Below are 15524 nucleotides of genomic sequence, written 5' to 3'. Positions count from 1 at the left end.
AGGCGAAAACGTTTTCAACGTTCCGAGAGAATGCCGACGGCGACCCACAAAAGGCCAGCGCTCAAATGAGAATGCTGGAAAAGCTCAAGAGTCGAGTGGCTCGCTGACAAAAGCTCAGGTGAACGCACAAAAAAGCTTTGCTCAAATGTAAGTCACTGGGTTCCGGTTGATGTTGTTGTTGTAGTTCTTGCTCTCACTCTATGTTGAGGGTGTAGCTTTCTGAGTGCTTTTTCGCACACACAACAACTTTTGCTTTCATTCATGTGTATTTTTTTTTTGCCATGTTCGTCTCACACTTTGCTTTACGCATCAACGCTGCAAATTAGCTTTCTTAGTTGTGCATTAGTTTTGCCTTCCTCTCCCACTTCCGTTCTTTCTCCCGACTTACGCTTTCTTTCGCTTGAGTGATGAGAACGCTGCTGGCGCGTGTGCAAATTTGATTTGATTTGAGGCAAGTTTCGTCAAAGCCGATGACTTTGCATGCTCATTGAGAATGCAATTGCATTTTCCGGGTCAGGGTCACGATTAACTTTAGACCTGTGCATCAACAATTTTTCTCTATTCCGCCGCAAATCAAATGCCTTTAAGCCTGTTGCTTATTTACGAGTGTCTTCCTCTAACAAAAGATGAGCAGTTGTAGTGCTAGAAACTCAAGAGAGTGCTTAAGTAATAAAACAACAAAAGACCTGCTTTAGCTCAAGGTCTGAACTTTGAGCGCGACTCAGTAATATTTGCATTGTTAGAAAAATGGAAATTGCCTCAGTACAAATACAGAAAATGTTTTCCTTTTTTTTAATTTAAGCTCATTTTTATTGTTAACAACCTTGCGTCATTGATTGACCTAGGCGCATAAATTGTATGTATGCTCAGAGGAGAAGCAGAAGCAGAAGCAGAAGAGCTTTATTATCGGCCGTGTTGAAGCCACTAATCCAATTAGACAAAGTACACAAAAAATGCAAATTAAAAACGAATCAATCTGAAGTGGAATTAAAAGCACTTACCGGTTAGTCACACTCATACTAACAAGCAAGTATGAAACTTACTGATAAAATCAAATGCGTGCGTCGACCGCAAATCACAACAACAGCATAAAAAGCGCACACAACAAAAGCGCTACAAGTGGCCAATCGACGTTGAAGTAGGCAGCGACGTTGACAGCGGCAGCGACGTTGTCGGCGACTGCGACGCTAATGAACGCACGTGAGTGAGCTGAAAAAAATCAGCTGAGCGACGAACGAAAACAACAAAGCGAACGGCGTGCAAAACAAAAGGCAAACTATTTGTTTACATGTACAGGGCGCAGGCGTAACGCAGCTTTCGTTGAGCTTGCAAAGCTGCTGCCACAGTGAAAGCTGCTTTTTGGCAACGCGAAAGCTTCGTAAGCACAGGCAGAAAGTTCACGTCGCCAAAGGGATATTCTTCAGTAGCAAAGCGTCGCGCAAGGCGCAAAGTTGTGACCCAAGTAGTCCAACTTAAAGGGCAGAGAGCGAGCGACAGTGAGGCACAGATTGCCATTGAGTGTTCATTGCGTGGCGACGGTGCGTATGAGCTATTGGTTGAACAATTCGCGGAGTGGAGGCTGCCAGTATCATCATTGGCCGCCCTACGTGTGTGTGTGTAAAACGATTGTTGTTGATAAAATGAAAAGCTTCTGGTTTAGCAAAACTTCTAATAAAACAAATAAGAAAAGCGAAAATAGAACAAGCGAAATTAAAATTTATGTGGCTCAAGACGAAATTAAACAGTGAAAGTTTGCCAAAGTCTTTGGCCAAAAAAAAAAGAAGAAATTCAAGCAAGAAGCATAAAAGTTCTATGTGCCAGCAACTGTGAGTGTGTGCGTGTGTGTGTGTTCGTGAGTCTCTGTGTGTGTATGTGCGCGACAGCAAAAGGAATAGAGAAAGCAAAGCATCCCGTAGGAGTGGCACACATACAAAAGTGTTTGCATAACTTAAGGCGACCCGACTCTCAGTGCCTACAAATACATTGAAATACACACATACACACACACACTACATAGTTGGTATAAAGCCAATATAATTTGATTAAAGTCATGTCCGAGTCGCAGCACAAAAGAACTGAACCACAAATATAGGACGAATGCTGCTAAGCATTGATTCATGTGAAAAGTAAATACAGCAACAGCGAATATTAGCTGTCGATGCGGCAGGATATTTTCTTTTTCTTTTTTTAAAGGCGTGGCTGATGACAGGCATCCTGTCACAGGTACATCCTGTCGGTTTCCGTTGCAAATATGTTCATAATTATGACACAACAGCGAGCATCCCTTTTTTATACACATTTTATTAAAGTAAGAATGACTTAAGTGGCTTTTTTTTTTTTTTAATAAATTTTGCATTCTTCGACATTGGTCGTCTGGGTTGCCAATAAACAGCTTAAGGATCCACTCAATTCAATGATGCGCAGCGGAAAAAGGGAACATATGTTTAGCAATTCGTGTGTGAAAATTTAGCAAAAAGAAAAGACGATGCTATTGTTGAATTTGAAATACTCTGGTGCACATGAACTGACCGGCATAAGGGTCCTGGCATAATGTACATCCTTTAGGCTGTCATTGTGTTCTTGAGTCTTTCGAAAGTTCGTAATGCCCACAGATCAGCAATATAAACATAAGTATATATAGACTAACTTTCTGCACACTCTCACACACACTTGCACACACGCCCAGGACATTCTTGGCTTGACAAAGTCAGCTGAAACGCAAACGCTTTAGCAAATGGTCCTCCGGTTGCTCCTTGTCGTCGTTGTCGATGCCGTTGTCCTTCGCCGCTACTTTATTGGCTTAGGCAGCTTTCGAATTAAGACGAACGCACAATGAAAATGGGGGATATAAAGGTTAAAGCAACAGGAGCAAAGAGGCGAATTTCTAAAGTTTTTTAGGCATTGATTGAAGCTTTTGTGTTGTGCGACACTTTTGGGGAAACTGTTCCCCCTCATAAAATCGAGACTGTATTACCCCAGTTGATCCTTCTCTTGAAACCAGCCGCCCCTGAGCGTCATAAAACAATTGACGTTTATTTTTGGTAAATTCAATTAGAGCAGTATGTGAGTATTTTGTGAAAGGACGAAAATTTGTGCAGCACATCCAGTTTGTGTTGAGCATGAGCTCAAGGATATCCTGCCAATTTGATTGCATCCGCCATCGGGCCAAATGCGATGAGTATGTCAGCGATGAGTTAGAGATGATAAATTCAAAAGCCGCATGCAAGTCAAATGATTTGCCCTGTGCACCTGTTGGCGGATATTTTCCTATTTAGTACTCGATGTCAATTGAATCACAATTTCACAATCAAATCCACAATGTCAACAGTTATTAAAGTTTTGCGAACAAAAATAAACGCCAGCCGCAAATTTAAATTGATAACAATGCATCATGAAATCAATGGAAAAAAATACAGGGTCATTCAGTTAACAGAAAATGCTGATTGTTCGCTGACTATAGAGAATATGTTCTGAATAATTAATGCAATTAATTTTATCATATTTAATAACTTTGGTTTGGTGTAACAAAAATACAGAGTTAATTGCAGTTCGTGCTTAAAATACAACAAACTTGTAGATTCAATAAAACCCTCATAGATAAATGCATTGTTTTTAATAATTTTTAAAAGCTGTAATATTTCATTTTAATTCATAATATTGTCAAGAACAAAGGGAAATAATAAAACAACTATATTCTGGAGTTATTTTCTATAGCAAAAGTTATTATTATGAGTTGTAAAGCAAAAAGTTATGAACTCTTTTTTCCTGGCTGTCACCCTGTATGATGTAAATACGTATGCACACGTTTTTCTATGCATAAATATGCTTTTATATAGCTCTATATATGTACGTTAGTGTGTATCTGCATGTCAGTTTGAATTACATAAAAGCCACCGCTGTCCGCGGCTTGCCAGTTTCAATCAGGTTCAAAAAAACACAACCCACACATGGCAGTAATATCAACAATAACAACAACAACAGACATAACAACAATAACAACAAAATACCAATTAAACAAAATGTAAGCCATGGCACGTTCGCCATGTGAAAACATCACAACAAAAGCAACACATAAACGACAACACAAGTCCTCAGAGTTTTGGAATGAGTAAAAGAGCGCAACAAATTAGCGCCAATGTCTGGTAATACAAACATATATATATGTGGGGGATATACTTATTGTATGAGTCAGAGCAGCAGTGATGGCTGATTCCCCATACTGCAGTTGCGTATGGCTAATCAACTATTTATAGTCCATCAATAGCGAAATAATGCAAATAACATACATGGAGAAAATGCATTTATTCCATAGACACCAAAAATGGGTTTACAATGCACCTCTATAGAAGACTTTCAAGGCCTCAAATTATTACGTAAACTATCAAAATATCTCTTTCATAGTCTAACAAATTACTTATAAGAATTCAATTTAATAGACGCTTTTACACAGCATTTATTTTTATTTTTCTGAATGTAGACCTTTACGTAAAATCGGCCACAATCAATTATTATTTTATCTATAGTTCCGCTTATTAATTTAATAATTGATTTTATTCACGCTATTTATCCTTTACGCAAAATTCTCCCTCAATTATTCATTGATACATTTATTTATTTACCCATATTAATTATCAATTTTCAATTCGATCTAGATTCTATGGCATTTATTTCTCGTTATTCCGAAAGTAAACAATGTTTTATTAGATAAATATCAAATATAGAAAATTTACCACAATTATTGCCCTTCATAGTCATGGTTCCGGATATTCATTTTATAATTAAATAAAATCTACGGCATTCCGTTGTATCTCCTATTTTTCTAAGGTAAACAAAAATTTTCAAAATTCCAAATTTTTACGTAAAATTTTGCCACAATTATTGCCTGAAATATCTCCTTAGTCATATTTCTGCATTTCAAACTAATAATTAAATTTCTTCTACATGCTGCAGCAGTTATTCCCCATTTTTCTAAATGTAAACAATGATTTTATAAACTTTGATATTTTTCTTAGAAAACTTGCTTTGGTTTGCAAAATTGATATGTAAATTGTTAAAGAATTCCCCACATTTATGATAAAGATCTCATCTGAATCAAGAGATACAATAAATTTCCTCTTTAATTACTTTGAAGGGCATTCAATTGTAACAGTTTCAGTTCCAGTTCCAGTTCACGTTGGGTTAAAAATATTTGTATCTTTTATTTATAAGATAAATTGTCGTTTAACTTTTTATGTTGATTGGGCATATTGAAGTAATGCAGACCCGCATCTCGTCAAAGGCAAAAAAGGCATTTTTGTTGCCGCTTAATTGATCTGCAAATTATGCACATAACTATGTATAGTCTATATATAGTCTTCACATACATAACCACATAAATCAGATATTACAAGTAGTGGATGTGTGTGTGCGTGTGCGTGTGTGAGCTTCATGCATAACTCAAAGTGCTCTCGATGGCTCAGTCATTGATTTTCGCTGAAAGTTTAATTGAGTCGTCATCGGCAGTTTGCTGTGGGTTCTGTCTGCGTGTGTGTGTGTTGTGTGAGAGTATTTACGAATCTTTGTGTGTGCATGCGAATGTAAGTGGGTGCCGTTAAAAATTCTGCAATGCGCGTAAAAATGTTTGCGCCGCGCGAGCTCGAAAAAAAAAAATTAAAACAGAGAAGAAAAGTTGAATGCAAACGCGTGCTGTCGCATCATCATGCATGTGGCGCCATCTGCCCACCCCACACAACAACTGCAACAACAAGCTTCGCTTCGTTTTGCGTTGCTCTGTGACAGCGGCGACCCCCTCACATGAATACGAAAAGCTCTCTTTGCGCTCGCTCTCTTTCTCGGTGGCTGTCTGCTATGTGGCGCTTAATTAAGCACGCGTCTGTCTGCTGTAGAGTGAGAGTATGCGAGAGTGAGAGGGTGTTTGTGTTTGTGTTGTTGTTGGGAGTGTTTGTAATTGATTCTGAATAGGCAGCGAGAGGTCGAATCTTTTTGCCGTTGTGCTGTTGTTGTTGCTGCTGTGATTTGTCTTCAATTATTCAATGTGAAAGCAAACTTGTTTTTAGCAATTAGCCACAATGCCTCTTTTATGCTATCAAAGACTTTTACGGTGACCTGGTTAAAAAGTGCAGCGAGCCCTTTGAATGCCCATAAAACATGCAACACTGTCTGGGCGTGTGTAATGAGCCCAGTTGAGCCACTCCAACAGGTGGAACGGGTTTTTATAGGGACACACACACATACATGTGTGTGGAATGTATAGCAAATTGAGTAAATTGTCGTTATGTACTTACAATATCAGCAGCAGCGTTTTGTCTTGTTTTATAATCGAAGCAATTGTGCGCAGCGTTGAGATTTATTTTCACAGATATATTCACATTTTATTTTTCTTCTTTCGTATTTTTTATATTGGTAACTGAATCATCTGATCAATCACAGACATAAGTAATATACATATATTTATATAAGAACTTGGGGGAGGGAGCACACTGGCAACTAGCTCGTAAATCGAATAATTTTATTGCAAATTAATTTTTATGGGCGCACACTCATAGAGACACACACACACACACACTCGACTCGAAAAGGCACTTGAAAGAACTCAATATATTTTTCACCTTGAGTACGCGCACTTAACCACAAAAAGCGCAAAGGGGAAGCAGAAACAAAAACGGTGACCGTATACAATAATAACAATAACAATGTTTGAGCAGCGACTGCGGCAGCAACGGCGACGTCGTCGTTGCTATTTCACAGTTTCTGTTTCTGTCAATGAGCAAAACGCAAAAAAAAACACAAAAACACGCGACAATAATTCCGTGAAAAGCAACACAGAAGACGTTGGATACAAAACGTTAGCCGACAATTACTGCCCCCGCCACCGCAGCACACAACAACAACGCCAAAAGTCAACTTTTGAGACACCAAGTTGGCCGTTGGCCGCAGCTTGAGACAAGACAATGACTGCGACGTCAGCGTCAACGTCAGCGTCGACGCAAGCAAACAACAAATCACACAACAATGCACAAATTTTCATTTACAATTTTCACATAATTCCATGCATGTTTTCGCTTACGCCAATATCAACACTTGAACCTTCAACAGGGCCATGCACTTTTTTAATAATTTAAAACACAAATTAACAGCTTAAATAGTAATAAATTGTGATTTTCAAATGCGATACGTTTTTATAATTGTGCTTGCGTAGCGAGCTGCGCGATAAGGAAAAACCGCGGCAAAGCGACACGCGACAACATCGACGACTGAACTGAGTGCGAGTGAGCAACAAGTGTCAAAAACATATGATCGTCAAGTTTTCAAAAATCTGGCAGCACTGGCGTCAAAATGAACATATGTAGCTTAACACCATAGATGGGGCAACGCTATGCATACTCACGATCATTACTGGCAACCCTATCCGCGGTTGGCGCGAATTTAAGAAGAATTAACAGATAACTTCCATTTTAAATGATACATAACATTTTTTTAATTGCAGAAAATGTACAGATCTTAATAAATTGAGAGGGAGCTTGTGAGATTGACGCGCACAGTTTACATTTCCCCAAAGTTTGTAAATAACAAAAAGTCCCCCTGCAGCAATATGGCTGCTGCATTTGTTTATCGCCTGCTTTTGTCTGCGGCATCTATTGTTAATGTGCTGCCGATTGGAGCACAAAGGCATACAGCTTCAGATAATCCCTCGACATACAATATAGGCGGTGTATTGAGCAATTCCGACAGCGAGGCGCATTTTCGCACAACAATAGCGGTAAGCGTATTATCCCCCTAAATGGATTGCCAATTGCCAATGTGCTTTCTCTCTCTCTTTCTTCATTCTCATTCCCTACAGCATTTAAATTTCGACCAGCAGTATGTGCCACGCAAGGTTACCTATTACGATAAGACAATACGGATGGATAAGAACCCAATTAAGACCGTATTTAATGTCTGCGACAAGCTCATTGAAAAACGTGTAAGTACTAAAAGCAAGAAAGTACAATTTCTCAACTACATGTAGTTGGCAGAAAGACAGACAGACAGACTGGCAGGCGCCAATGCAAATGCAATTACGGTGCCATTTCCCCTGTTGAATGCCAGTCGTGCTGGGTCTTCATTTTAATAATTCAAAAGGAAATGATTCGGAAATGAGTCGATGACAAGCGGTAATTCGGCCGTGCATATCACACACAGAGAGACGGAGTCGTCCAGCAAAAATCCGAGCAAAGTAAACGATGAGCGATTTAATATAGTCATGGTTATGAATTCTTGATTTGGTGTGCTTCAACATGACGTAAGGCAGTTGATGTAATGAGCAGGCTATATGCGAATGTTCATCTTAAAGTGAATTTTTTTATTACGTGCAAATTGTTAACAAACATAATAGAAATGCTTCATGAAGTAACTTTACAATAATACTCTCTGGGTTCATTAATCAAACATTGCCTAGCATATAACTCAGCTGTGTACACCATTCGAATCAATTTGGAATTGTGCTTCCATGCCGACGCAATTGTCATTTATCATTTGCCACCCAAGATGTGGACGCTTTTAACCTTTCATTACACACTCTGGAGAACGAATCAGTGTCAGTTGAGAATCGTAGCGAGGCGAGTGGAGGACTCGACACGATTCGACTTTTTGTCGTCTGTCGTCAGGTTCTGGCAACAAATGATGTACATATATTTTGGCAGTCAATTGCAGATCCTGGCAACGCCCAATTCGATTTACACTTCCGCTTGTCTGCCGATTGTCGATTTGCCTCTGGCTCCCCCCTTTCTCTAGCTTCACCTGTCGCATTGCTCATTTCCATTGATTTTGTGTCGTTTTTCAGGTCTACGCGGTTGTTGTGTCGCATGAGCAAACCTCAGGCGATTTGTCGCCAGCAGCTGTGAGCTATACAAGCGGTTTCTATTCCATACCCGTCATTGGCATATCCTCCCGAGATGCGGCCTTCTCCGACAAGAATATACACGTCTCATTCCTCCGCACTGTTCCCCCGTACTATCATCAGGCGGACGTTTGGCTCGAAATGCTCAGTCACTTTCTGTATACGAAGGTAAGCGAAATGAGGACCAGACCAAAATGTTCTGAATTATGATTTGTTGACATATGGCATTGTCATTGCCATCGACAGGTAATCATCATTCACAGTTCCGATACGGATGGACGCGCCATTTTGGGTCGCTTCCAGACCACATCGCAGACCTACTATGATGATGTGGATGTGCGAGCAACCGTTGAATTGATTGTTGAATTCGAGCCAAAACTGGAGAGTTTTACGGAGCATTTAATAGACATGAAGACGGCACAGTCCAGGGTCTATCTTATGTATGCGAGGTATGTAAATGACCCTGCAAATGGAGAAGCACAAAAATTAGTTAGGGCGTCGACCAAAAATATATGGAAGAGACATTTGGTGACCCTTTTAAGGGCTTTCTTCTAGCTTTGATAATTTATTGCTGGGCGTTTCCTAAAAGTATGCTGCATAAAATAATCAATAGAAATGTGAAACTCTTTAAAGGGACTTTCTGCTTTAATTCTGTATTTTTGTATGAGTTGATAAATTATGTTGTATTATTAATTATTCATTTTTTTTTAATTGGAGTTTAAGCTGCAAATATGTGAAGTGCACCACGATTTTTAGCATTCTTGATTTAATCCAAGAGCTGACAGGAATATTCATTTAATTCGGATGCTACACAAAAATAATTGAATAGACTTATGTACTTCTGAAAGGAATTTCCGCTGGCTATGCGATAGTTTAAACTTTATTTATAAAAAATTGCCATTGATGTTTCAAGTTATAAACCGTATCGAATTATATTCAGTAAACAGTATTCAACAGGAATATTTTTTATTTTTGGCGTCGCCTAGAAGTATGCAACACAAAACTTATGAGCTTTAAGGAATTTCTACTTGAGTTACTATTGTTAAATATGACTTACATTTTACAATTAAATTATTTCTTTCCTATATTTCGTTATTTAAAATATAGTTTGTTGTTTTGTTTTCTCTTTTTTGTTTTGTTTTAAAGGAATGAGTACATAAAGTAGAAGTTCTCATAGATTTAATAAACTGTCAGAACTGTTCAGATTTTTATGCATTTGTAAAGCTCTGTTGGCTGGCAGGCTTATTACATGACACGGCCATTGTGTCATGTCCCCGAACATGAATGATATATTAACGAGAGGCCATTGTTGTATGTTCTGCCCGCAGCACTGAGGATGCGCAAGTGATATTCCGCGATGCTGGCGAATATAATATGACTGGCGAGGGACATGTGTGGATTGTGACGGAGCAGGCGCTGCATGCGGACAATACGCCGGACGGAGTGCTTGGCCTGAAGCTGGAGCACGCCCATGGCGACAAGGGACACATTAGGGTAAGTTAAGTGTGGCTGGGACAGTGGCTGACAAAGCGCTTTAATTATGAATCATAAATGATGCTGGCCATGTAGGATAGCGTTTATGTGTTGGCATCGGCAATTAAGGAAATGATTTCAAACGAAACTATAGCTGAGGCGCCTAAGGATTGTGGCGATTCCGCGGTCAATTGGGAATCAGGTGAGCAACTAAAATTGAGAAACAAAAAACCGATGCAATAATTTAACCTCTCGATAGGCAAGCGTCTGTTTCAGTACCTAAAGTCTAGAAACATAACGGGAGAGACGGGTCAAGTGGCCTTTGATGACAATGGCGATCGCATCTATGCGGGCTACGATGTGATCAACATCAGAGAGCGTCAGCAGCAGCACGTTGTTGGCAAGTTCAGCTACGATAGTGTAAGTTAAAGGGAATTTTATAAATCTTCCTTTTTCATTAAGTTGTTTTTATTGCTCCAGTTGAAGGGCAAAATGCGCATGCGCATCAACGATAGCGAGATCATCTGGGGCGGCAAACAGAAGCGCAAGCCGGAGGGCATCATGATACCCACTCACCTCAAGGTGCTCACCATAGAGGAGAAGCCCTTTGTCTACGTGCGACGCATGGGGGACGACGAGTTTCGTTGTGAGCCTGACGAGCGTCCCTGTCCTCTCTTTAATGCCAGCGATGCCTCAAGTAGATAACTATAATTTTCTATTGGGAATTATTATTTAATTAAGAAATATTTTTTGGTTTTTAGCTAATGAGTTCTGCTGTCGCGGCTACTGCATTGATCTGCTCATTGAGCTGTCGAAGCGCATCAATTTTACCTATGATCTAGCCTTATCGCCCGATGGCCAATTTGGGCATTACATACTGAGGAACAGCACTGGAGCCTTGGCCTTGCGCAAGGAGTGGACGGGATTGATTGGCGAACTGGTCAATGAACGTGCCGAGTAAGATCTGTTGCCTTAGACAGTGATTGTGGTTGCTTCTAATTGAGCAACATGTTTAACGTGTGATTGTTTTTTTTCTCTTTTATTTTTAGCATGATCGTTGCACCACTAACCATTAATCCGGAGCGTGCCGAGTACATTGAATTCTCGAAACCATTCAAATACCAAGGCATTACAATACTCGAGAAGAAACCGTCCCGATCGAGTACTCTTGTGTCTTTCTTGCAGCCATTTAGTAACACGCTATGGATCTTGGTAATGGTGTCGGTTCATGTTGTGGCGCTCGTCCTCTATCTGCTCGACAGGTGCGTAATAACTGATTCCTATTTCCCCCCTCCCCCCACCTCACACACGCACACAAACCCAGTGATACTTGCCTAAAGGGAGGAATGGATGATTTGATGAATATGCTCGTTGCATTTGGCGGTTGAAACGCAGCGAGCAGAGCGAACATCCTCTCGTTGCAATTTTTTTACACTTGTCACCCTGTTTTCTAAAGGTAGAGTCATGTCTGTTTGTCCATCTAAAACTGTTAGATATAGTGCTAAATAATTTGCAAATATTATTGGCTACTTTATCAACTACATTTATCGAGTTTGTTGAAGAATCCGCCAATGTAATCTTTTAACTTCCTAAGGAGTTACAGACTGGACTATTTGTTAATGTCAAAAATACATAAATGTTATCCGATTTATGAGAGTTTCATATGAATTTCATAACTAATTAAAAAAGACAAAAAAAAAATCAAGAAATTGTATCTAATTATCAAAAGAATTCAATTGAAACTCCTTAAATAACTAATTACAAAATGAAATACAAATTTATAAATTAAAGATGATTTCTATGAGTTTCATATTGATTCGATAGTACATATAAAAAAATGGATTATATGTTAATTAACTTAATATTATATTATATATTGAGAAATAGAATCAATATAAATATCGGTGAATGCCCCGCAAATATTATAGGGTGGCGAGTATTCACAAGTCGAGCACACTCGACTGTTCACTTTCTATGTATGTTTACTATTCCCACGACATCACTTGACCATGGTAGAAGATTTGTATGACAAAATGTATATTGTGTTTAACTCACATGGACTCTCTAATACCGCCTATGTAGATTCTCACCGTTTGGACGCTTCAAGCTCTCGCATACGGACAGCAACGAGGAGAAGGCCCTCAATCTCAGCTCTGCTGTGTGGTTTGCCTGGGGTGTGCTTCTCAATAGCGGCATTGGTGAGGGAACGCCTCGCAGCTTCTCGGCCCGTGTGCTGGGCATGGTCTGGGCCGGTTTTGCCATGATTATTGTCGCCTCCTACACTGCCAACCTGGCTGCCTTTCTCGTGCTCGAGCGTCCCAAAACAAAGCTGAGTGGCATCAACGATGCTCGCTTACGCAACACCATGGAGAATCTGACGTGTGCCACCGTCAAGGGGTCATCGGTGGACATGTACTTTCGTCGGCAGGTGGAGCTCTCGAACATGTATCGCACCATGGAGTCCAACAACTATGTGACCGCCGAGCAGGCGATTCAGGATGTGAAGAAGGGGTAAACGTTTTGCCAGCGAAATTGCAGAAATCGCTCTCCTCCATCTAGCTGAACAAAAAACCAAAAAATAAATAAAATAGTCGCATGATTTTGGCACCACCAACCACAACAACAACAACTCCAAACTACAACAACAACAACTCGAACTCGAACTCCAACCAACTACAACAACAAATCTCACTTTCCACTCAATTCAAGCTCTCTCTCTCTCTATTTATCTCTCGCTCTGTATTTCTCTCTTTCTCTCTCTCTCTCTATTTAGTAGCTATATCGTAGTTAATCGTAATTGTATTCGTAATCGTATTGACCCCCAACTTCCAACTATAAATGTTTTCTATCAACTTTCCTCCTTATATGTTGTATTTCTTTGCGCTTTCAATCTCGTTCAGCTGCTCATGAAATTGATTTATCTTTTGCAGCAAGCTGATGGCTTTCATTTGGGACTCGTCGCGTCTGGAGTATGAGGCTTCCAAGGACTGTGAGTTAGTCACTGCTGGCGAGCTCTTTGGACGCAGTGGCTATGGCATAGGATTGCAGAAGGGTTCACCCTGGACAGATGCTGTCACGCTGGCCATACTCGAGTTTCATGAGAGTGGGTTGAAATATGGAACACAACCCTTCTTTAGCTAACTAAATTCTTTAACCAATGCCAGGTGGCTTCATGGAGAAACTGGACAAGCAGTGGATCTTTCATGGTCACGTGCAGCAGAACTGCGAGCTGTTTGAGAAGACACCCAATACGCTGGGACTGAAGAACATGGCTGGCGTGTTCATCTTGGTGGGCGTGGGCATTGCTGGAGGCGTTGGGCTCATCATCATCGAGGTCATCTACAAGAAGCATCAGGTGAAGAAGCAAAAGCGGTTGGACATAGCACGCCATGCCGCCGACAAATGGCGCGGCACCATTGAGGTAATTCTTGACTTCCTTCCTGAATTAGACAGCTCAATCTAATGTATTCCCTCTTTAGAAACGCAAGACGATACGCGCCTCGCTGGCCATGCAGCGTCAATACAATGTGGGTCTGATGGCATCCCATGCACCGGGCACCATCAGCCTGGCGGTGGATAAACGACGTTATCCTCGCCTGGGTCAACGTCTGGGACCGGAACGCGCTTGGCCCGGCGATGCTGCCGATGTGCTGCGCATTCGACGACCCTATGAACTGGCCAAATCCGGATTGGCACCGCCTCAATTGGGTCTGGGAAAGACGCGACCACAACAGAATCAATTGCCACCGCGCTACTCGCCCGGTTATACCAGCGATGTGTCGCACTTGGTCGTTTAAGTTAACATTTTGAGCTGCCCTTTGGGCAAATAGCAAAACAAAACCAAAGATAGTATTACGATTACGATGAATATGAATTATCGCCAACGATTATACATCGCAATGTGTCCCATGCTCAATACCTGAGGATTTACAAAGCCAATTGAGAATTTATACCTAAACATTGCATGCCACTAATTTGCTGGGACTTAAATCAAACACTGGGAGTCCACTTTAAAGCAGAGTATTTTAACTTTAACATAAGTTAGTATTTTAAAATACTAACTCTCGTTAATTTTATTAAATATTCATATCATTCCCTCATTATCATATCATTTATAGATCTAAGATGATCTATATAGAATATCAATTTATTTTTCTTTTAAATATCATCAGCCTGCAAATTTATTTCTTTCACTTTGTATTGCAAAAAAAATTATATTTTGTTCAAAAAATACTTTTTATCAAATTCTCTCAATCTTTATTTGTCATTTCTCTTTCTCACCTAACACAATCAAGTGTGTAGTTGAGTCCCAGCAAAGAATTAAAACACAGATGACACAGATATTTACAAAAACATATAGGAAATGAATTATAAGTATGAACGATCGTATTGTTATTATTAAGCAGCATTTATTTTATTGTGGTTAAGTTTGTGTAGATTCCTCATAAGATGATAAAAGTTTGTTAAACTCTGTCTCTCGTCTGCTTACTGCTATGTATATTCCAAAACTAACTAAGTACTACTTTATATACCCCGCTTCAGCGTCTACTTGTACTCTAATCCCAAGTTGTTGTTATAGTATCGAATCATCTTAAGTAGCCCATGATCATACTCGTACACACAAAAACCCACCCATTGTTACTACTTCAAAATCAAAACTCGAATACGATTTTCTGGCTATATATTTGGGCCACAAACGAAAAGCTCCGATTTTCTGCTAAACTACGAACGAAAGAAATACTCTACAATTTATACACTACAAAGATTAAAGAGAGTTTATTATGTCCGAAACAGCTGTCGATGTTATTGTTAATACACCTTCTCATTAACTGGCTGAATTTGTATTAATCAAATATAAACAAACCAAAATTAAACGAGACACTTAAACAAATATAGAAATTAATAAAAATTTACAGCTTAAACGAAACGAGAACTTAAACTAAAAGAAAAAACTTTAAAAGTCATTAAACAACAACAACCAAAAAACAAAAAAAAAAAAACAAGAAAAGTTAAGTACATCAAATGTCTACTTCATAAGTTATAAGTGTGAAAGTTAACAGCATAAATGTGGATCAACGGAACATTCATTAACAAACAAAAAAGAAAGCAAATAAGAATTTTAAATGTTTTGAATGTGTAAACTATTTATGCCAAACCAAATAAATATAAATAT

General features: G+C 39.5%; 2 protein-coding genes across 3 annotated transcripts in view; one reads left to right on the top strand and one right to left on the bottom strand.

The window, feature by feature from the left end:
* Positions 1 to 7260, bottom strand: part of LOC132787889 (inositol 1,4,5-trisphosphate receptor) — a 23253-nt gene extending 15993 nt beyond the window's left edge. For both annotated transcript variants that reach the window (XM_060795228.1, XM_060795229.1), the window contains exon 1: positions 6285 to 7260. The gene's annotated coding sequence lies outside the window, so the exon portion shown is untranslated. The remainder of the gene's footprint in view (positions 1 to 6284) is intronic.
* LOC132787890 (glutamate [NMDA] receptor subunit 1) lies at positions 1439 to 15524 on the top strand. The gene is made up of 15 exons (XM_060795230.1): positions 1439 to 1538; positions 7487 to 7759; positions 7841 to 7963; positions 8822 to 9046; positions 9125 to 9327; positions 10207 to 10372; positions 10448 to 10553; positions 10611 to 10771; positions 10832 to 11048; positions 11113 to 11308; positions 11401 to 11613; positions 12434 to 12862; positions 13282 to 13454; positions 13516 to 13772; positions 13831 to 15524. The coding sequence occupies exons 2-15, from the start codon at positions 7592 to 7594 to the stop codon at positions 14146 to 14148; spliced, it is 2955 nt and encodes a 984-aa protein (XP_060651213.1). The 5' UTR covers positions 1439 to 1538; positions 7487 to 7591; the 3' UTR covers positions 14149 to 15524.

Source organism: Drosophila nasuta, chromosome 2R, assembly GCF_023558535.2.
Source record: "Drosophila nasuta strain 15112-1781.00 chromosome 2R, ASM2355853v1, whole genome shotgun sequence".
Taxonomy (NCBI): Eukaryota; Metazoa; Arthropoda; class Insecta; order Diptera; family Drosophilidae; genus Drosophila; species Drosophila nasuta.
This window is presented reverse-complemented; position numbering and strand designations above follow the sequence as displayed.